At 38.8% G+C, this 21,286-nt stretch overlaps 2 protein-coding genes across 4 annotated transcripts in view; one reads left to right on the top strand and one right to left on the bottom strand.

Moving 5' to 3' along the window:
* Window positions 1-15,181, top strand: part of LOC137625958 (ribosomal protein S6 kinase alpha-5-like) — a 226,524-nt gene extending 211,343 nt beyond the window's left edge. For all 3 annotated transcript variants that reach the window (XM_068357023.1, XM_068357022.1, XM_068357024.1), the window contains 13 exons: window positions 6,673-6,891; window positions 8,277-8,392; window positions 8,822-9,016; window positions 9,627-9,730; window positions 10,186-10,336; window positions 10,753-10,914; window positions 11,075-11,194; window positions 11,447-11,668; window positions 12,078-12,248; window positions 12,432-12,647; window positions 12,978-13,128; window positions 13,754-13,977; window positions 14,194-15,181. In XM_068357023.1, the coding sequence (XP_068213124.1) occupies window positions 6,673-6,891; window positions 8,277-8,392; window positions 8,822-9,016; window positions 9,627-9,730; window positions 10,186-10,336; window positions 10,753-10,914; window positions 11,075-11,194; window positions 11,447-11,668; window positions 12,078-12,248; window positions 12,432-12,647; window positions 12,978-13,128; window positions 13,754-13,977; window positions 14,194-14,901 (2,759 nt within the window). In that variant the 3' untranslated portion in view covers window positions 14,902-15,181. The remainder of the gene's footprint in view (window positions 1-6,672; window positions 6,892-8,276; window positions 8,393-8,821; window positions 9,017-9,626; window positions 9,731-10,185; window positions 10,337-10,752; window positions 10,915-11,074; window positions 11,195-11,446; window positions 11,669-12,077; window positions 12,249-12,431; window positions 12,648-12,977; window positions 13,129-13,753; window positions 13,978-14,193) is intronic.
* Window positions 15,182-19,586: 4,405 nt separating this feature from the next.
* On the bottom strand, window positions 19,587-20,201 carry LOC137626189 (micronuclear linker histone polyprotein-like). The gene has a single exon (XM_068357265.1). It carries the CDS (start codon window positions 20,199-20,201, stop codon window positions 19,587-19,589), a length of 615 nt encoding a protein of 204 aa, XP_068213366.1.
* Window positions 20,202-21,286: the final 1,085 nt, after the last annotated feature.

Genomic DNA, 21,286 nt, shown 5'->3' with positions numbered 1-21,286 from the left:
CTTTCTCTTTGGGGAACTTAACTCATTTCGAGCTTTTTTTTTTAACTTTAAATTCTTTTTAATAAATGTGGTATAAAAATCTTTGTTTAACTTCCCACTTACATGCGCGAGTTGAACACTGAACAATAAATATCGAACAACAATAAATAATAAAAAGTGAAGAATAATGTTTAATATACTGTAACAATAATTATGAATAACTGCGTACCTGAATAATTATTTGTTTTATAAAGCATCGAGAGAGAGAGAGAGAGAGAGAGAGAGAGAGAGAGAGAGAGAGAGTATTCGCAGAATATGTAGAAATAGGACATCGTCTCTACCAACTGCGCAGTTTTGTGCAATTCCGTAATACAGGTGGGGGTGAACGTTTGACATGAAACGGTAGTATATTTACATGTTACAAACGATGAACCTTTCAACACACATATACACAATACAGTTGTTCAGGATCTTATAGGGCACGCAAGAAATAAAAGACATAAATCATGTACCTTGAAAGAGGGTGAAGAACTGTAAATAAGCTTATGATATATTTCATACTATCTCTCGCTTACAATCCTAATAAAAAAATACATCGAGTTGCAAAAGAATGTAGCGAAACAAAACAAGCAAATGTGCTTGCAACAAGGTACAAAGTATTGTAAACATCAAGAACATCCTAGAGCTACGAACTATTGCCTCACTCCTACAATCGGTATTGGGGTCCCCCGGGCGACAGTTCAACCAATCAAAGGCAACCAACTTTTCAACCAATCAAGAGTGACACAACGCCACTTCGTTGTGCATCTTGAAGGTATTCAAGCACCAGTCTCACACTTGGCGGGTTTATCACTCTTAATATAAACAAAATCCACTTGGAGCATGTCATATACCGGCCGTTTATTTGGTAGAGCCGACCTGACCCGCTTGATGCATCTTTTAAACGGACCCCTCCACACACACACCCACATATATTAATATATATATATATATATATATACTGTATATGTGTGTGTAGGTGTAGTAGCTTCTAGTCCACTGCACGACAAAGGGCTCAGACATTTCCTTAATACATGCTTGGGAATTGGCCAGTTTTCATCATCAAACTTCCACTGCAGATTGCTGATGGTGGGAGACTTTAGTCTAATCACTCACAGCAAAACAACCTAGTATGGGTGACCCTGACTAGTACAGCTTTGCTGATCATTGTGATACAAAAACCCTTTCATGGCTAGTAACCACATTCCTAAGGAATTTCTAAAAACCTGAAAGTTAACATCACACCTAATGGGAAAAGGAATATAGCAAATTATATAGGTAGCAGAGTCTTGCAAGGCTCGGGTGGCAATTATTTCTAGGGATGAGGCTAGCAAACTCATCCCTAAAACTTGGCACCATAAAGGGAGAATAAAAACAATGGCCGTTGCCATATGACTGCTTATCTGTTATTTGTGGCTGAATCCCAGAGGAGAAAACTTTCTAAACATTAGCTCATCGGCCGCCAAAAAACAAATTGGGCGATTCACTTCTACCTTGTCTGCATCCCCCATGCTTCCTTTTTGGAGTTATGGATTTGAATCTGTGGAACTTCTATTTTAACGTTGCTACTTATCTTAAAATGTTTGACATATGGTTTATTTGCTATTTCCTTTTTTTCTTTCCTCGATGTCCTGCTGTTCAAACAATGGTTGTAGCTTAGCTAATAATAATAATAATAATAATAATAATAATAATAATAAAGTGTGTCTGTGTGTAATATAGTAGTTTCTCAATGCCATGGAGTGGCATGCAAAACACACAAAATTATTTCAACTACATATGCACTTATTTTAACTACCATGAAACACGCACGAACTCCAACCTTTGCGATTGCAATTCATGGTGAGTAGTTTCACTAGGAAATATGTGAGATCGACATTCACACCAAGACTCGAAATAATGACGATAGGTCGAATGTAAAACGAGCTATGTAAGGTGTTACAGTGTCACCTAAAATCGAGAGTAGGAAATTCGTGCATTTTCTTTGATCCTTCTTTCACTAGATGTCCTTGCTCCATAACCGGGATTGGCCTAAATCCATTTTATGGTGTCCTTCAGTGCCCAGGCCATTTTAATTGGGGTCTCAATAAAAGCACGGATTGGTGGCAATAGTCAGTTGATTTTATTGGCAAAGTATTGACTCTTGATACATATATAACCGTCTGTACGAAAAGGAAAACCAGATCGCGATATAAAATTCATACATACTCAAGCAAATGATAAACATGTGTGTTTAATATAATTTATTACATCCTAATTCTACCAATATTATCATGAGAATATAATAATCTTGAAAAGCAGCTACAAGCAATGACTCTAGGGAGAATATTTCCTGTCTTCTTCTAACAGCTTGCTGCCTAAGTTTACATCAATTATATGCAGTGCTTTATCTTATCAGGAATTAATTAAAAACATCCCTTCTTGGTCTCAAACTTATCCCCTTCCACTAATACCATTTATGGTAATTGTGTCATCTGGTCTGGTGTTGGCACCATGGATGCCATTCAATGGCTTGTGCAAAGGGGAAAGCTAAAATGTACGCAAAGTTGGAGGCCCAAGAAACGACGTGTAGGACTCTATGACTAATGCCTACAGCGCGCAACATACGGTGTACTGGCAACACTTATCTTCTCTGGAAGCCAGCGTTAGGAAAAAATTTCTTCTGTGACAGACCTACAAGCAGTAAAAATTAGCATCGTTTTCTTGGACGACTTCATATATCCTTAGTAACTGTCACTCTTCAATGACCAGCAACCAAGTATCGTTAGGCCAGAAAGCAAACTTGCAAAATCCTTTTTACACACATATCACAGTCTTGAGAATTATTGTTTAATTAATAAAATCCAAGACAAGATAATAATAATAATAATAATAATAATAATAATAATAATAATAATAATAATAATAATAATAATAATAATAAGAGGGGTCCAGCCGCCTGATTTCTTTTAAGCCATACTGATCTTTCGTTCCTTCTCGTCCTTCCCTCAAATCAGACTTATAAACAACAACAACAACAACAAAAACAATAATAAACGAGACGATATTGTAAGACTACAGTATAACATATTCAACCATATATTAACGGCATGTGTACATACATCATACATATCGGTAGTTTACAATATATACAATTTCTCAACGTTGAAATTCTCTCTCTCTCTCTCTCTCTCTCTCTCTCTCTCTCTCTCTCTCTCTTAAAACGCAAGAAATTGCAACACGTAGTAACATTACAAAAGATAACTCGAATGTTGGTACCACAAGGTCTAGACCAACAGTATACTTAACGAAGCCTACACAAATGGCGTAATTATTTATCGATTTTTTTTTTTCAATATTTAACAGTAGATATATTTTTTCCGTTAACTGAGTAAGGTTTGCGATTTTTGTCATTACGTGAGTATACAGCGCTGCATAATCCAAAAGCTTTATCAGGCTTATACATTCGTTTCGTACATATGTTTGCATGTGCACACAGCTATAAGGCCACTTTATAAACATGTACAAAATATGGTAAACATAAGCTACGTTCACTATGAAAATGTATATATATATATATATATATATATATGTGTGTGTGTGTGTGTGTATATATATGTATATATATATATATATATAATATATATATATATATAGTGTGTGTGTGAGAGAGAGAGAGAGAGAGAGAGAGAGAGAGAGCATGCCAGCTTATATGCGACAACTTTCAGATTATTAACACTGCGCACTAACTTTCCCCTTCATCTACTTTCCGTAAGTTGACAAGTTGCTCAAACTCGTGCCATTCAATTCGAATCAATTACAGCCCCTTCAATCCTCCTCCTCCTCCTCCTATGCAATGCGGAAGCTCCCTCGAACAGGAATGTTATCGAAGAAGGTTGCGCAAGACAAGTTTTCTTAATGTTATGATTCATGTTATGCCAGATATTCTCAGGGAACAAGTCTAAATTGTTTTAAACTTGCAAGCAAGGTAGCTAGTGAAGAAAAACATTGTAAAGTTTACAACATGCTATTACAGTTTGCTAGTACATACATACAACAGCAACAACTAGTGCAGTCATTTCTAGTCCAATTCAAGACAAAGGCCTCAGACATGCCCTTAGTTTTGTCTGGGGTTTGGCCTTTTTTATCACCTCGCTGGCCACTGCGAATTGGCGATGATGGGAGACTTTGGTCTGATCGCTCACGACAAACCAAGAATGGGGGGCCCTGATTAGAACAGCTTTGCTGAGCATGGTGATACGCAAACCCTTTCACCGCGTTAAGGTATCCCGACTCAGAAAGGGCATTAACACACACACACACACATACATATATATATATATATATATATATACATATATATATATATGTGTGTGTGTTTAAGCTGAAAGATGAAATGAAATCAATAACAAAATAGAAATTCCTCTGAACACCTATAAAACTGAGAGCAAGAATCAGTAGACCTGAATAAATTATAACAAACAAAAGGGAACAATAACGCGCGTGACCAAACTTGACGCTGTCACGTAATGGCAGTGATACCTAACGTTGGGGAAGCCTTTTATATCTGCACTAAAATCAAAGGAGGTCACACACCATCATTAGGCAATGTGGGTCTTGTGCAGCCTGCCCCTTCATCCACCCTCCTCCCCGCCCCCGTCCCTACCTTCCAAACCTACTACCTTTATAAAGAAGACCCCGGTAGGATTTCGTAGTCAAGAGGTGATCTAAATCACACACAGATGATATGATGTCCTTTGAAAATTAACCTTGTCTTAAGGGATTAATGTTGAATGGTTAAGTTGATCAACCAATTGTCAAATAAGTCCGTGCTCTCTCTCTCTCTCTCTCTCTCTCTCTCTCTCTCTCTCTCAGCAGGAAAAACAACAGTAATACAGTAATTTGCAAAGCTTCCCTTGGATTCCCGACCTTACTAATAAGTCATAAGATCAATGGAAATTAGGCCACTACGCACTCAGCCTCCATGAATAGTTAGAGAGAGAGAGAGAGAGAGAGAGAGAGAGAGAGAGAGAGAGAGAGAGAGAGAGAGAGAATTACAAATGTATACATTCTTATGCATTAGGCCGATTTATAGCGCATTATCTACCCTGTCTGTCATAGCAATAAGTCCAAATGTCGACTGTAGTCCAGGCCTATTCCCCTTTGTTTACAATACTTGTTATATGATCAGCGGACACACAAGCTCGAATAATCTCTCTCTCTCTCTCTCTCTCTCTCTCTCTCTCTCTCTCTCTCTCTCTCTCTCAACCGTATGCACACCATAGGGCAATGCCACAAATAAGCAGCTTTAAAAAAAAAACCCTGTTTATGTGTGTACCCATATACACACCATTGAGCAATGCCACATAAATAATCAGCTCTGAGAGAAAAAGCAAAAAAAAAAAAATGCGTTATATTACTGAGAACAAAAGTCATAAGAAACAAACACGTTCCAATGATGTGAAGACATGAGAAGAGTTAGGAAAGTGCAAGAATGTAATTAGTGCGATAAATAACAACTGCTCGATCAGAAGAAACGGGAAGTGCGTTGTTAGGTCAGCGAAGATGGGAAGGGAAAGAGACGGTGCTATTTATGATCACCCAATCTGGGATCTGGGAGTTAGAGAGGGTGGGAAAATGAAAGAAAAGGCAGAGAACATAATCTAAATTAAGACAAAGAATAAAGAATATTATAAGGAGTATGAGGCGATATGCACCTTCACTCTAAACTTTGGTGGCCTCGTGTGTGTGTGTGTGTGATGTGGGGGTTTGGCGAATCTATTGATTCTAAACCTCATGCATCGTAAGTGCCGGGGGAGGCCTGGTCTCGTCGGGTGGGTTGGATCATAAGGTTTATGATGAATGCGACGCGATGACGTTATTTGGGTTTGCTCTATCAATTACACACACACGTTTGAACCGTGATGAAATGACATCGAATTCTTTTTTTTTCTTTTTTGCTGTGTAAAGTGGAAAGGTCTGTGTCACGCGTCAACAAGCCATTTAAGCTAATATCTCTCTCTCTCTCTCTCTCTCTCTCTCTCTCTCTCTCTCTCTCTCTCTCTCTCTCTCTCAGCCAAAAGGTGTCCTTTATGCATAGCTTCTGCCACCAACCAGTTCTTCGTTTTAATTAGCCATTGTAATCCTTCATTAAAAGAGAGAGAGAGAGAGAGAGAGAGAGAGAGAGAGAGAGAGAGAGAGAGAGATTTATACTGCTTCTATCTAGAATAAGTTTCAAGGGGAGAAACAAATTAACCAGCTTCGCTATACTCTACATTTTCCTTGAAACATTTCCAGGAAAAAGATAAGTTTGGTCAACTACTCCTTACAACTCAAATGACCAATGAGATTACGTTTATAAATACGAAATATGATGTAACAAATATCCACATATTTACATCTAATTAAACAAGTGAAAACATTTCCAACTGATCACCACTTTTAACGAAGAGTTAAACCTCACTTTATAAGCTCGCTAACACTTAACTTTGCAAACTATTCCCTACCATGGCTAGAGAGAGAGAGAGAGAGAGAGAGAGAGAGAGAGAGAGAGAGAGAGATTTTATGCTGGCCAGAAAAGTCTTACAAAGCGAGAACAAAAGACAAACTATGATAAGAAAAAACATTAAATCGTTGATTCTTGAAAGGTACTCATAGAGACAATTTTCTTTGCAGCGTACGGCAAGGTATTCCTGGTACGTAAGATCTCCGGGAAAGATGCGGGTAAATTGTACGCCATGAAGGTACTGAAGAAGGCGACTATCGTACAAAAGAAGAAGACGACAGAGCACACGAAGACGGAAAGGCAGGTCCTGGAAGCCGTCCGTCAGAGCCCCTTCCTCGTCACCCTTCACTACGCCTTCCAGACAGATGCCAAGCTCCATCTCATTCTAGGTTTGTACTTTATACACTGAACGTGATTGTGAATAACTATGTTAAGGATGGCACTTTATTATCATTATCATTATTATTATTATTATTATTAAATGCTAAGCTACAACCCTAATTGGAAAAGCAGGAAGCTATAAGCCCAGGGGCCCCAACAGGGAAAATAGCCCAGTTAGGAAAGGAAACAAGGAAAAATAAAATATTTTAAGAACAGTGACAACATTAAAATAAATATTTCCTATATAAACTGTAAAACTCTAACAGAACAAGAGGAAGAAAAATTAGACAGAATAGTGTGCCCGAGTGTACCCTCAAGCAAGAGAACTCTAACCCAAGACAATGGAAGACCATGGTACAGAGGCTATGGCACTACCCAAGACTAGAGAACAATGGTTTGATTTTGGAGTGTCCTTTTCCTAGAAGAGCTGCTTACCATAGCTATATAGTCTCTTCTACCCTTACCAAGAGGAAAGTAACTACTGAATAACTAAGGTGCTGTAGTTAACCTCTTTGGTGAAGAAGAATTGTTTGGTAATCTTAGTGTTGTCAGGTGTATGAAGACAGAGGAGAATCTGTAAAGAATAGGCCGGACTATTCGGTGTATGTGTAGCGAATGGGAAAGTGAATCGTAACCAGAGAGAATGATTCAATGTAGTACTGTCTGGCCAGTCAAAGGACCCCATAACTCTCTAGCGGTAGTATCTCAACAGGCGGCTGGTGCCCTGGCCAACCTATCTCTCAAATGTAATAGAGCAATGAGTGAAATGCTAAATGTAAAAAACGTCCTGTAGAGAGTAGGGTTCCCCTGCAATATAGGACCAGAAAAGCAGGCCTTAAAGTAATTAATGGGCGCAAAATTGATATCACCAAAAGCTATAAAAACTACCTCGCACTTTTAAGTAATGATGATGAAATTGCACTTCTATTTTTTTGGGAAAATCACTGTCATGAAGTCACTTTCAATTCCTTGTGTAAGAAGTGAATGATGAAATTACATTAAATGTTTCTTTTTACAATTTCTCATTATACATTTGTAACTATTTCCTCATGCCTATCGAGCTTGCCATTGTTGTTAAATGGAATTGGGAGTAAGCAGAACCTAATTGGCAATTTATTCCCCACATACTCACGTCCCTGATTATACACGATATCTTAGGATAGTCGTTCCAGAGGTTAGAACACCGTGATACCTTACAGTAATTCTCTTGTAATATCACTCACAGAAATATTATACAGTAGGAAGCTCCCTAAAGGAACTTCCATCAGGACGACGTGGCTATCTCACTCAAAAATAGATTTTCCTACGTCAAAATCCGTTTTATTCCCCACATACTCTTTTTCTTAGGGAGAACCCTTAATTCTTTGCCTAATTTCATTTCATTCCATTACAGACTACGTCAGCGGTGGAGAATTATTCACACATCTTTATCAGCGGGAGAGATTTCGAGAGGATGAAGTCAGGTTGTACATAGGGGAGATCATCCTCGCCCTTGAACATCTGCACAAAGTGAGTACAATGCAGTGTAATGCTACACTTAATGTTTTATATTACTGTTAAACTGTTAGTACACTGAATAACTGAATTGGCACTTAGTCATATTTGGTCAACAATTGACAACAGTTACTTTATAAAGAAATATAAAGAAGAAATAATCATATTACTGTAAATTTGTTTTTCTTATAAATTGATTGATCTTATAACACACGGAAATAAATCTATAGGAAATATTGAAAATATGTATAAAAAAAAAAAAAAAAAAAAAAAAATCGCGATCCCATAATATCCAATGCTTTCATGATACAGTAACTTATCGAACACTAAAATGTTAGTTGTTGCTTCCCTTGAAGAAATTCTGATGCAGTACTGACATATGCTAGGCTACAATTGTTGAAAAAAAAAATCCACCAGCATTAACAGATGTATTGTCTCTTTCAGTTGGGCATAATCTACCGTGATATCAAGCTTGAAAACATTCTCCTGGACTCTGACGGTCATATTGTCCTAACAGACTTCGGCCTAAGCAAAGACTTCCTACCAAATGAAAAGGAACACAGAGCCTACTCCTTCTGCGGGACTATAGAGTACATGGCTCCAGAGGTTGTCAGAGGAGGATCACATGGCCATGATCAGGTTTGTTGACTATATTACCGTAATAAATATGAAATGTAATTATCTTTTCATTAAGGCACTGATTGTTCTGAAGAATGAAGAGGAGCAAAAGACAATTGAGGTCACATATAGTCATTATATTTATATACCGCAAATATACTGACAGCCACGTTAAAAATAAATCCTGATTTAACGCTTTTGAAAATATTGCTATTAGCAATGGAGGTCAACTAGAATAATTATAATGATATGGTAAGTTACTGACAGCCAATTTTTAAAAAATCCTCTTTTTAACAATTTCGAAAAATTATGCTTCTAGCAAACCTTTTAGCAACTTTAGTAAACTATAATAATAACATTTACATACCTTAAGTTACAGACGGCTAATTATTAAAAAAATCCTCTTTTAAACGATTTTGAAAAACATTGCTTTTAGAAACTGAGGTCAACTATAGTAACTACATTTATATACCATTAGTTACTGACGGCTAATTATTAAAAAATCCTTTTTTCAACAATGTTTAAAAACATTACTTTTGTTTTCATATATATTACCACCCAAAGCTAATAAATGACCTGATGTCTTGCATTCACGTATCAATGTTATAATTACCTACCCTTTTTTTTCCAGGCTGTTGACTGGTGGAGTGTTGGAGTATTAACTTATGAACTTTTGACTGGAGCTTCACCATTCACTGTAGAGGGAGAGAAAAATAATCAGCAGGAGATCTCAAAGTGAGTACATGAGCTCCTCACAAACAATCAACAACTTGAATAAGTCAATGTTAATGAAATCTAAGATCGAATAATTAATTCTCATCATTATATAATAATTATTATCGATTACTGTATTTAGTAATAAAACTGGTTTCATTTCTCATACAACTAGGAATACCGTATGTTCAGTTAAATAAACCCAGTAAAACTAGCTTAAAGATCCACTTCATTGTGCTACATAATTTTCAACTAAGGTTATTCTCATTTATCATAAAAAAGAACGGGCAAAATTAAATATAATGTGTGTTATGTGGCTGGAATTTAGTTTCCTTAAGTCTTTCATTTTTCTTTTGTCGACAAGAATGGTATGAGCATGAAAACTTGAAATTAACTTTGCTTATCAAAATGAAATTTGATTGCTAACAGAATATTATTTTCATGCTGTTTTCCTAATAACCAAAACTTTTTCACAGGAGGATTTTAAAAACCCAGCCACCCCTTCCTGCCGACTTATCACCTGAGGTTCGTGACTTCATTTCTCGCTTACTTGTAAAAGATCCCAGACAAAGATTAGGAGGAGGACCAAGAGATGCTGATGAACTCAAAGAACACACATTTTTTAAGGTAAGTTCATAAAAAAATGTTACTTTCAAACATTATGAGAATTAAGAATTCTGGATAAAGCCCAACTTAATTACTGTACTGAATATCAGTTTGCCCAAAGATCCTGAGGTGAAAGCTTCAGGTCAAAAGTAAAATGTTAAACTAATGTTAGAAGCTAGTAGAGTAACAAGTAGTCATTAACAAAGGTGTGCATCACATATTGTAAAATAAAATTAATACAGTAATGTATAATTTTACCTGTTGTTGATGTCCAGTAGATATTAAAATAAACTTTTTGGGTCCATAATTAGTTTTTGCATCTTACCATTTAACCTAAAATCATTTTCAAGTACTGAACATTGTTTTTTTAACGTAGTCAAAGCAACATACCAGATCTGTGTTATTTTCTATGCATATAACATATCTTTATTCCACAGAACCTCAACTGGGATGACCTTGCAAAGAAGAAAGTACCTGCACCTTTTGTACCCCGAATCAGTAATGAACTAGATGTTAGTAATTTTTCTGAGGAATTCACTGCAATGATTCCTCAGGACTCTCCGGCCATTGTTCCTCCTGATGTAGATAAAATATTTAATGTAAGTTTCCAAAGCAATAATTTATTAAAATGTGTATTGTGATAGTTTGAAACAAAGTTGATGAAGTATGGTCCGCCATACCTAGAATAAAATGAATACACTATTTTAACAATTATCATCAATAATCTAACAATAATTATTGTTTTTCTTTTTTTCACAGGGTTACTCCTTTGTAGCCCCATCGATTCTCTTTACCGAGAATGTTGTTAGTGATTCTCTATTCAAAATGTCTCCAGAAAGGAAACCTTCAACAAACAATCTAATGGCTTGTAGCTTCAGGGTAAGAATAAATACTTTTCAATTTTTTGCATGAACAAATTTAATGTTCAATGACACCAATATGATCAGGTGTCTATTGTAAAGTTCAGCAATGAAATTTAATTAAGTATGTTGTTTAAATACAATACATAAAGGAACTGAAAAGAAAAACATCAAACAAGTTTTGGTTTCATGCAGTGACTAGTAGCTCATTAGTTCGTGTGAAAAGTACTTTTTTTAAATCTCATTTAATTAATGTTGATATTTTTTTCAGGATTCTCCATTTTTCAAAAACTATGAGCTCGACTTGAGAGAAGGTATCTTGGGTGATGGCAGTTTTAGTGTTTGTCGTAGGTGCATCCAAAAATCTACTGGACGACCTTATGCCGTGAAGATTGTTTCTCGGAGACTAGAATGCCAGCAAGAGATTAATCTTCTATTAGCATGTCAAGGACATTCCAATATTGTTTCCTTCCACGAAGTCTTTTACGATGAAGTGAGTATACTCTTACCAAGACAAGTTATGATATACAGCATTAAATGTATTAAAAAAACATTCTGTGGTGCATCTTTGGAAATCAAATTACAATACTGCACTGGAAATTTCATTCTCGTCAGTAACCAATGTTATTCTCATCAAGATATACCATCCCATTATGTTCAAGAATTTTAATGAATAGTATGCTTTCAGTATACAATGCTTCTATCATATTTTTCAATATATTGTATTTTAAAATAATCTCAAATTAATTACCAAAATTTTTCAAAAGGTGAAGCAATCTAGCTTACTATTCTTTGTACAGTAGTTTATACCATATCAAATACTAAAAGACAAATAAAAAAATTAATACCAAAAATTTAATTTGCATTACAATCAAGTAACTATGTACACTATTATATTTCAGGCGCACACATATATAGTTATGGAGCTCCTGGAAGGGGGTGAACTACTTCAGAGGATCCGAAAACACGAAAGGTTCACAGAGGCACAAGCATCAATCATAATGCGAAGTTTGGTCTCTGCTGTTCATTATATGCATAAAAAAGGCATTGTCCATAGAGACTTAAAACCTGAGGTAATTAATTGATTTTTCACTTCATGATCATTCAGCCTTTTAGAAAATACAGTAATTCATATAAATTTTATGATGTTAGAAGATATTTCAATAAAAAATTTTCCAATATCCCAAATGGGTCATGACTACTCTACATCTTAAAAATAAAATTATTTATTTCTAAACTCACTAATTCCTTTACAGAACCTGCTGTTTAAGGATTCTTCTGACGACTCTGTAATAAAGGTTGTGGACTTTGGCTTTGCTCGAATGATGCCAGACAAAGAAAAGGATGGAAATATGAAAACTCCTTGCTTTACCCTTCATTATGCTGCCCCTGAAGTACTGAGGCAGGCAGTACAGAAAGGAGCTGCTGGTTACGACGAAACGTGTGACTGGTGGAGTCTAGGAGTTATACTGGTGAGTGTCAGCAGATATCAAATTATTCATGCTCTTTTTACGATTTAGTGCACAAAACCGACTTTAAAATGTGTATACAGTACAGTATATTGCAGCTAATATTCATATATAATATTTGCTAAAATAAATGAAAAATTTATTTGTAGATGTAATGTAATTATCACTATGTAATATTATACACATAAATGAAAGCATTTTTGTTTCTAAACATTAGAGAAACAATGCATCGTTGATTATTGTACTGCATTAATATTATACTGCTCCTATTCCAGTATTGATACTTTTTAACATTTGGTATGAATGAATCTAACTAATTATTCTGTATTTCAGTATACTATGCTATCTGGCAGAGCACCTTTCCAGTCTCGAAGTAAAGATGACACATCCTCAGATATTATTGCTAGAATCAAGGGTGGAAGTTTTGACATGTCTGGACCAGAATGGCTCACTATTTCATCACAAGCCAAAAGTTTGATCAAAGGTAAGGTCACATAAAGTATATTTTCCTCATCAAGTACTGGTGTCCTGTATTTTACTTTTTTATGGTAACTTACAGTACATCATTAATTATTTCATTTCCATTTCCATTTGTTACCTGTTTAATACACTAGAGAGAATTTTATAGACACTTAGAATAATTTACCAATTTTAATAGAATTTTATAGACAAAGATAAAAATTTATCAGTTTTAAAAGAATTTGATATCCAACCAATGGTCTAAATTAAACTTCATCAGGTTAAAGAAATAGTACAGTAAAATACTTGATGTACCGTACCCTACTTTGCTAAGTACAAGCTCTGAATTCAAAATGATTGTACAGTACCTTTATAACAATAATTCCTGATTGGGGTAATAACAGAAACTGACCAATCAGTTGATGCATAAGTTCCGCAGGCTTACTGCTGACAACAATATCTCTCGGTAATCTACAACAAACTTTAATTAAAGAAAGGAACATTGATTTTGTCGTAATTTCTAACTCAGAACGGTAATTACCGGCATAGGGAAATATTTTCCTTTCTGTGTACAGAACTATATTAAATATTTTACAACTTTTGACATCCATTACTGTACTTCAATTTATCATGGATATGATTTCCCACAGGATTACTTACAGTAGATGCCTCAAGAAGACTTACCATTTATGACCTGCTTCAAGATGAATGGTTACAAGGAGGTCCACCCTCTGTATTTTCTGCAACACCTCTAATGACCCCAACAATCCTCAGTGCAAGACCAACACTCAAAGGTCCAGTCTCAGCAGAAGCTGGGGTCAAGCAAGCTTTTCATGCATTCCATATGGCTACTAGAGAAGGTTTCCGATTACTAGTAAGTACTGTACTGTACAGTATACAGTATAATTCTTCCATTTGACCTGTACACTGTAATGTTCTAGTTAAGTAGTATTCATGGTGGCTAGAATAAAATGTAGAACTTCCTTTCTGACTAACGTCACAATTATCTAGATAAAAAAACATTGCAATGTAACTGCTTTCTTTTCCTCACAAGTTTGAAAGTATTTTAATACTACTTTATTTTTCACAGGATGTGAGCAATGCTCGTTTAGCTCAACGGCGAAAAAACAAAAAGTCTTCAACTGATGCCCGCAGCCATTCTTCTACCTCATCCCTCTCCTCTACCTCATCATCGTCTTCCCTCACATCTGTCCGTACACCTAGTAAATCCGACCGATGTAGTTCCTCGCTAGGTGTTACACCAAGGAAAGAGGAGAGTGTCTTTGACTTTGGGGAAGCAAGAGTCAAAGCTTATTTATCAAGTATCGAGTCTCCTTCTGAAATGGCATTTCCTGCCACCCCCAGCATGGTCCTCACATTACCGAGCCCAAGATCCAAAGCAAGTTCAAAAGGTTCTTTGGGTTCATTTGACTTTTCTAGAAGTGACAAATCTATAGAACCAAAGCCAAAGTCCGAATCCTCCATAGGTTTGTCACCGGAAGTCAGTTCGCCCAGTAGTTCAACTGTGTCTTATAGGAAACAGGAACAGTGCCTTGTGTCTCAAGAACAATGTAATGTTAGTGAAATGAAAGAAAACGTCACGGAGACGAGAAGTCCTGAGACGTCTTTCAAATCCTCCATGTGCCTATTAGGTGATGAATTTTCTGGCCCACAGACTAGATCACGGAAAAGAAAACTAGAAAAAATCTGTGATGCCGATGTGACTGTAGTCAAACAAGTGTTCAAAAACAGAAACACTCGTAGTAAAAGGTTTGATACGATTGTTATAGATGACTGATGTGTGAAAGGTATTTAAGGCATTACTGTATGAGACACTTTCCAAATTCTGACTAAGAGTATTTTATGTCTTAAGCTTAAAGCTGAGAGATTGCTTTATTATTATACAGTATAACTGAATGTAAATTATATAAATAAAAAAAATATATATATATATATAGCTGATCTGATATGTAAATACAGATTACAATATTATAACATTTATGCTCTAAAGTACATTATGTAGGACTTTACATGTGCAATCAGAAAAAACCCATAAATATAAAGCACTTTGAAAATGCTATCATGTCTCATTATCCTTTGTGAAAACTAACAGCAATATGTAAGTACAGAACTTTTGAATCGCAAATAAAGACAGCTGAATAAGTACAGTATTTATATTATATTTCTGAATTAGGTCAAGTTAGATAGGACTACTGTACTACAGTATTTGATTTTCCATCATTATCTAAGCTTAGTTTGAAAACCAAGATTCTACAAGCCAAAGGGCTCCCACAGGGAAAGCAGTCCAGTGTGGAAAGAAAGAAATATGGAATTTTTATGATAAAACAAAGTTTTATGAATACTTACCTGGCAGTTATATATATATACACTAGCTTAGTCTCTGACGTTCGGCAGAATTTTTCAAAAATCGCGGCAACCGCCGTGTGGTGGTCGTGCGGTTAGGTGGTTAACAACCCTTACAGGGTGGTACTTGGAATCATTCCAGTTTTCAGTTCCTCGGATCATCTTTGCCCGACCTGTCTCCTGAGGGGAGGTGGGTGGGACTTAAAATATACATATAACTGCCAGGTAAGTATTCATAAACTTTGTTTTATCATAAAAACTCCATTTTTATGAATAGAACTTACCTGGCAGTTATATATATATAGCTGATTCACACATTTGGAGGAGGGTGACAGACAGTAAACATCGTTGGGGAAACAACAAAAAGTTGTAGGAGAAAAAACACATTGATTCCTTACCTGCTAAGGTAGCTGACTTCAAAGGTTCCTGCCTCTTGAGTTGCTTTCCCTTAGGAGTGTCAGCCAGGAGTGGACCTGTCATGCTGAAAACAACTCAATTGAGTCTGTCAACGGGGTGAGACCAACAAATTGACTAGACTTCAGAACTACCTTCGCCCCTTATATTAAAAACTGCAACTATACTAAAACTAACTACCTAACCTTGCAGAATAGATATAAACTATCTATATAGACTGAGGGTACTGTACCACAAGTCGACGTCCTCAGACAACCGTAAAAAAACACCAACCCACACACAGGTATACAAAAGCTAAGGTTGAGGGGAGGTAGTAACTCCTTTGCCTAATACAGAAGCCGTAGCTATGTATGGGCCCAAGGTGTTTCACCTTTCATAATCCACTCTTACCTCTCTGAGATAATGAGAGGCGAACACAGAGTTGCTTCTCCAGAACGTTGCATCCACAATTTGCCTAACTGACATATTCTTACGATATGCCAGCGAAGTAGCAAAAACTCTCACTTCGTGAGCCCATACTTTCAAAAGGCTGAAGTGCTCTTCCTCACACAAGAGGTGAGCTTCTCTTATAGTCTCCCTCAGGAAAAATGACAAAGCATTCTTTGAAAGGGGTTTTAGCGGATCTTTCACTGAGCACCATAAAGAGTTAGATGTGCCTCTAACATTCTTAATGTGAGACAAATAAGCTCTAAGGGCTCTAACTGGACAGAGGAGCCTCTCCTGCTCTTGACCCACTAGATTAGTGAGGTTAGGTACCTCAAAAGTCCTCGGCCAGGGTTTTGATGGGTTCTCGTTCTTGGCGAGGAAGTCAATGCTTATAGCACATACCGCTCCATTCTGATTGAAGCCCACTTGTTTTTCAATAGCATGAACCTCGCTGACCCTTTTAGCTGTGGCCAGAGCCATCAGGAAGAGGCTTTTCTTCGTAGCATCTCCAAGAGAAGCTTGCGAGATGGGTTCGAACTTCTTGGTGCAAAGAAACTTCAGAACCACATCCAGGTTCCAAGATGGGGGCCTTAACTGAGCCTGCTTAGTTATCTCATAAGACTTCACGAGGTCTTGCAAGTCTTTATTTTGAGACAAATCTAAGCCTCTATGCCTACAGACAGCTGACAGCATACTCCTATACCCTTTAATCGTGGATACTGCCAGTTTAGCATCCTGTCTGAGGGATAACAAAAAATCCGCAATTTGACTCACAGAGGTAGTGGTTGAGGAAATTTCTTGCCTACACCAAGCTCTAAAAGTTTCCCACTTAGATTGGTAGACCCTTTGTGAAGAGACCCTCCTCGCTCTGGCGATAGCTTTTGCAGCTTGCGCCGAAAATCCTCTCGCTCTGACAAGCTTCTCGATAGTCTTAAGGCAGTCAGTTTGAGAGCGAGGGGGTTTTGATGATACCTCTCGAAGTGGGGTTGTTTGAGAAGCTTTGGACTTGCAGGAAGGCTTTTTGGGAAGTCCACCAACATGTCCACCACTTCCGTGAACCATTGGCCAGAATGGAGCTACCAGGATCATTCGTCCTGATTCGAGGAGAGCAAATTTCCTGACGACCAGATTGATGATCTTGAACGGGGGGAACGCATAAGTGTCCATCCCCGTCTAATCCATCAAAAAGGCGTCTACCGCTATTGCCTCCTTGTCCGGGACTAGAGAGCAGTAATTGGGGATCCTCTTGTTCTGGTTGGAGGCGAAAAGGTCTATTAAAGGTCTCCCCCATAACTTCCAGAGACTCTGACAGACCTGCTGGTTGAGGGTCCATTCTGTGGGAAGAACTTGCCCTTTCCTGCTGACCATGTCTGCTCTTACATTCCTCTGTCCCTGTACAAATCTTGTTTTCCTTCGACCATAGAAGGAGCTCCCTTACTGTTTCGAACAGATACAAAGTGAGTTCCCCCTTGCTTCCTGATGTAAGCTAGAGCTGTGGTGTTGTTCGAGTTGACCTCCACTATCTTCCCTGACACTAAGTCTTTGAAGGCCTTTAGCCCTAACAGAATTGCCATCAACTCTTTTCTGTTGATGTGCCATCCGATCTGACTCTTTTCCCAAGAGCCTGAGACCTCCTTGCTTCCTAGTGTTGCTCCCCATCCTGACTCCGACGCGTCTGAGAACAACACTAGGTCTGGGTTCTTCTTATACAGGGAGATCCCTTCTCCTAACAAAGCTGGATCCAGCCACCAAATCAGATGATCCTTGACTTCTGCTGGAATGGGGAAGGAAGAGGAGTCTTCCTGTTCCACACCTTTGATAGGAAGTGTTGAAGAGGTCTGAGGTGCAGTCTCCCCAAAGAGACAAACTGTTCGAGCGAGGAGAGAGTTCCCAGTAAACTCATCCACTCCCTCACTGAGCACTTCTGTTTCTTCAAGAATTCTCGGACCTTCTCGAGGAACTTGGTCTGCCTCTCCTGGGAGGGAGAAGCCCGAAAATGAACTGAATTCAGAACTATCCCCAAATAAAGAATAGTCCGAGTCGGCTCGGTCTGAGATTTCTCCCTGTTGATGACGAGACCCAGTTTTTGAGCCATCATGAATGTCTTTTGTAGGTCCTCCAGACATTTTTCTTTCGACCGTGATCGTATCAACCAGTCATCCAGATAAAAGGATACCCTTATCCCCTCTTGATGAAGCCTTCCTTGATGACCGAGAGGGACCAGGTGTCCGGCCCTCTTTTCTTCCAAGCCTGCCAAAAAAGTGACAGTCTTGCACCTATCGTTGTCTGGAGGACTTGCACTTCATTTCTTGGAGCGGGATCTAAACGAACCTCTATTCGTCCTTCCTCCCGACTCCTGCCTTCTTCCTCTGAAGTCTGATCTCGAAGGAGCCCTACCTCGAAAGGGCTGTTGGAACTTTCTCTCCTCTCTCTTCAGAGACGAAGGAGTGACTGGCAAAGGTTTCTGAGCCGAGCGCGATAAGAGGTCCTGAGTGGCCTTTTGCGCAAGAGAAAGCGTAATATCTCTGACAAGAGACTCGGGAAAGAGATTTTGTGAAAGGGGGGCGTAAAGGAGTTCAGACTTCTGCGCAACAGTCACAGATCTCGAAGCAAAAGAACATAACAGGGCCCTCTTCTTCAAGATTCCTGCCGAAAAAAGGAAAGCCAACTCATTAGATCCATCCCTAAGAGCTTTATCCATGCATGACATGATACTCGTCAGGTCTTGTGTTCCCTCTATTTGTTCTGTTTTCTTGGCCAGAGTCCCTAGAGACCAGTCCAAAAAACAATAACTCCAAACGCTCTGAAAATCCCTTTGACGAGGTGATCAAGATCAGACATTGACCACATAACCTTAGCCGAGTTAAGGGCATGCCTTCTAGCCGAGTCCACAATACCAGAGAAGTCACCCTGGGAGGAGGCAGGAACTCCCAGACCCAGAGGTTCTCCAGTCTCGTACCACATGCCCGCCTTCGAAGCAAGTCGAGCTGGTGGAAAAGAGAAGGTGGTCATAACCGTTTGTCTAAGCTCCTTCATCCACTCGTCCATTTTAGCGAGAGCCTTCTTAGCAGAAATAGAGAGCTTCATCTTGATGAAGGCCGACTGTTTCTTGGCCTTCTTCCTGCTAAACTGTGATTGAGGAGAACGAGGAGCAGAAGGTTGAAACTCCTCCCCCATACAGCTCAAGGAGGGAGCGAGAGAGAACCTTGTAATCGCCAGCCGCGTCCGCAGACTTGTCTTCGTCCTCTGAGACATCATCAAGATCCTGTCCCACCTCTACTACAGCTTTCGTTCGGGTAGAAGGTTCACCTGAATCCGAGGAAAATCGTAGGATGCGTCTTGTAGAAGAGGGCTGCAAGCAGCCTGACACCGAGAACCGCTTGCGTCCTGGCGCCGAGCGCTGAAATCGTCCTGGCGCCATGAGCCGGAAGCATCCTGGCGCCGAGCGCTAGAAGAGTCCTTGAGGCGGTAGGTGGATGCGCCCTGGCGCCGAGAGTAGGAAGCGTCCTTGCGCAGAGAGCTGCAATCGTCCTGGAGACAAGAAGCGGCATCATCCTGGAGAAGCAGGCTGGAATCGTCCTGGCACCGAGAGCGAGAGACGGAATCGTCCTGGCACCGAGAGCGAGAGACGGAATCGTCCTGGTGCCGAGAGCTAGAGACGGAATCGTCCTGGCGCCGAGAGCGAGAGACGGGATCGTCCTGACGTTGAGTATCGCCATAGTCCTGGAGGCGAGCAGATGAGGAAGAAGCGCGGTACCGTGCCTTTGACGAATCGCGCAGCGGTTTCCTTGGAGAGGAACTCCGTTCCCCCTTAGAAGCTGATTTCTTACGTCTGTCCGACTGGGAGGGAGGGCGGCTAAAAGCTTGAACTAAAGAGAAAAGTTGCTCTTGCATAACCGTCAAACGATTTAGTGACTGCTGCTGGATCCTGCGGTTCCGAAAGAGAAGGCTGTCGAGTAGCGCTGGTAGAAGGAGAAGGATCTTTCGCTGGTTTTTCTTGACTTTCGTCCCTTGGTTTCGTCCTTGTTATAATATTGTTTTGTCCTTTTGCTCTTTCATACCTCACTCTGAACTGTTTGTCTGGTGATCTTTTCATACTTTGTTTACTTACCTGATGGAGGGACAGTCAAAGCAACTTATCAAGTAATTCTCTGTTTCTTTAGTATTTCCTTTTGTTTATTCCATTTGTATCTATTTGGTTTAATTAGATTTACTTTGAGGATCTAACATAGTTTGTATTACATTTATTATGGGGTCTGCTAATTATGTTCATGGTTGTTTCAGGGAATAATCTACTGAAGTTTAAGTTGAATAAAGCTTGGGTAGCAGCAGCCAAGTCTTTTAATGTCACAACAATTTATTCAACTTAAACTATGGAGAAACTATTGAAGCCTGCCCGTTTGGATCTGGACCCTATCTTCCCTTCTGCAGCAAAAGAATGGCGGCATTAGCACAAGACGTTTTCCAACTTTATTCAAGAATGTGGTGAAAGGGCACCAAATAAATTAAGGACACTCGTGAACTATGTCAGTCATAATGTGTATGAATACATTGAGGAGTGTGTGGATTATGATACTGCCATTTCCACGTTGGAAAAGTTATATGTTAAGGCACCTAATGAAATATTCACCAGACATTTACTTGCTACTCGCCAACAAAAGGCAGGGGAAACTTTGGACGAGTTTCTGAGAGAATTGCGTAAATTAGGTAAGGACTGTAATTTAAAGTCAGTTAGTGCGGAACAATACAGAGAGGAGTTGATCAGGGATGCTTTTATAAATGGCCTGGCCTCACCTATGATTCGGCAATGTCTTCTCGAAAATAAAACACTAGACTTACAGGCAGCTTATGACCAGGCTTACTCTTTAGACCTAGCCCAACGTAATGCTAGTTTTTACAGCCACATGCTTCCTCATGTTGGGCATACTGCTGCTGTGGTTACATCGGATCATGCATTTATTACAGATGATCACGTGAAG

This window comes from Palaemon carinicauda, chromosome 33 (genome assembly GCF_036898095.1).
Source record: "Palaemon carinicauda isolate YSFRI2023 chromosome 33, ASM3689809v2, whole genome shotgun sequence".
NCBI classification, from domain to species: Eukaryota; Metazoa; Arthropoda; class Malacostraca; order Decapoda; family Palaemonidae; genus Palaemon; species Palaemon carinicauda.
The sequence above is the reverse complement of the archived record's forward strand: the minus strand, read 5'-3'. Positions and strand labels throughout refer to the sequence as shown.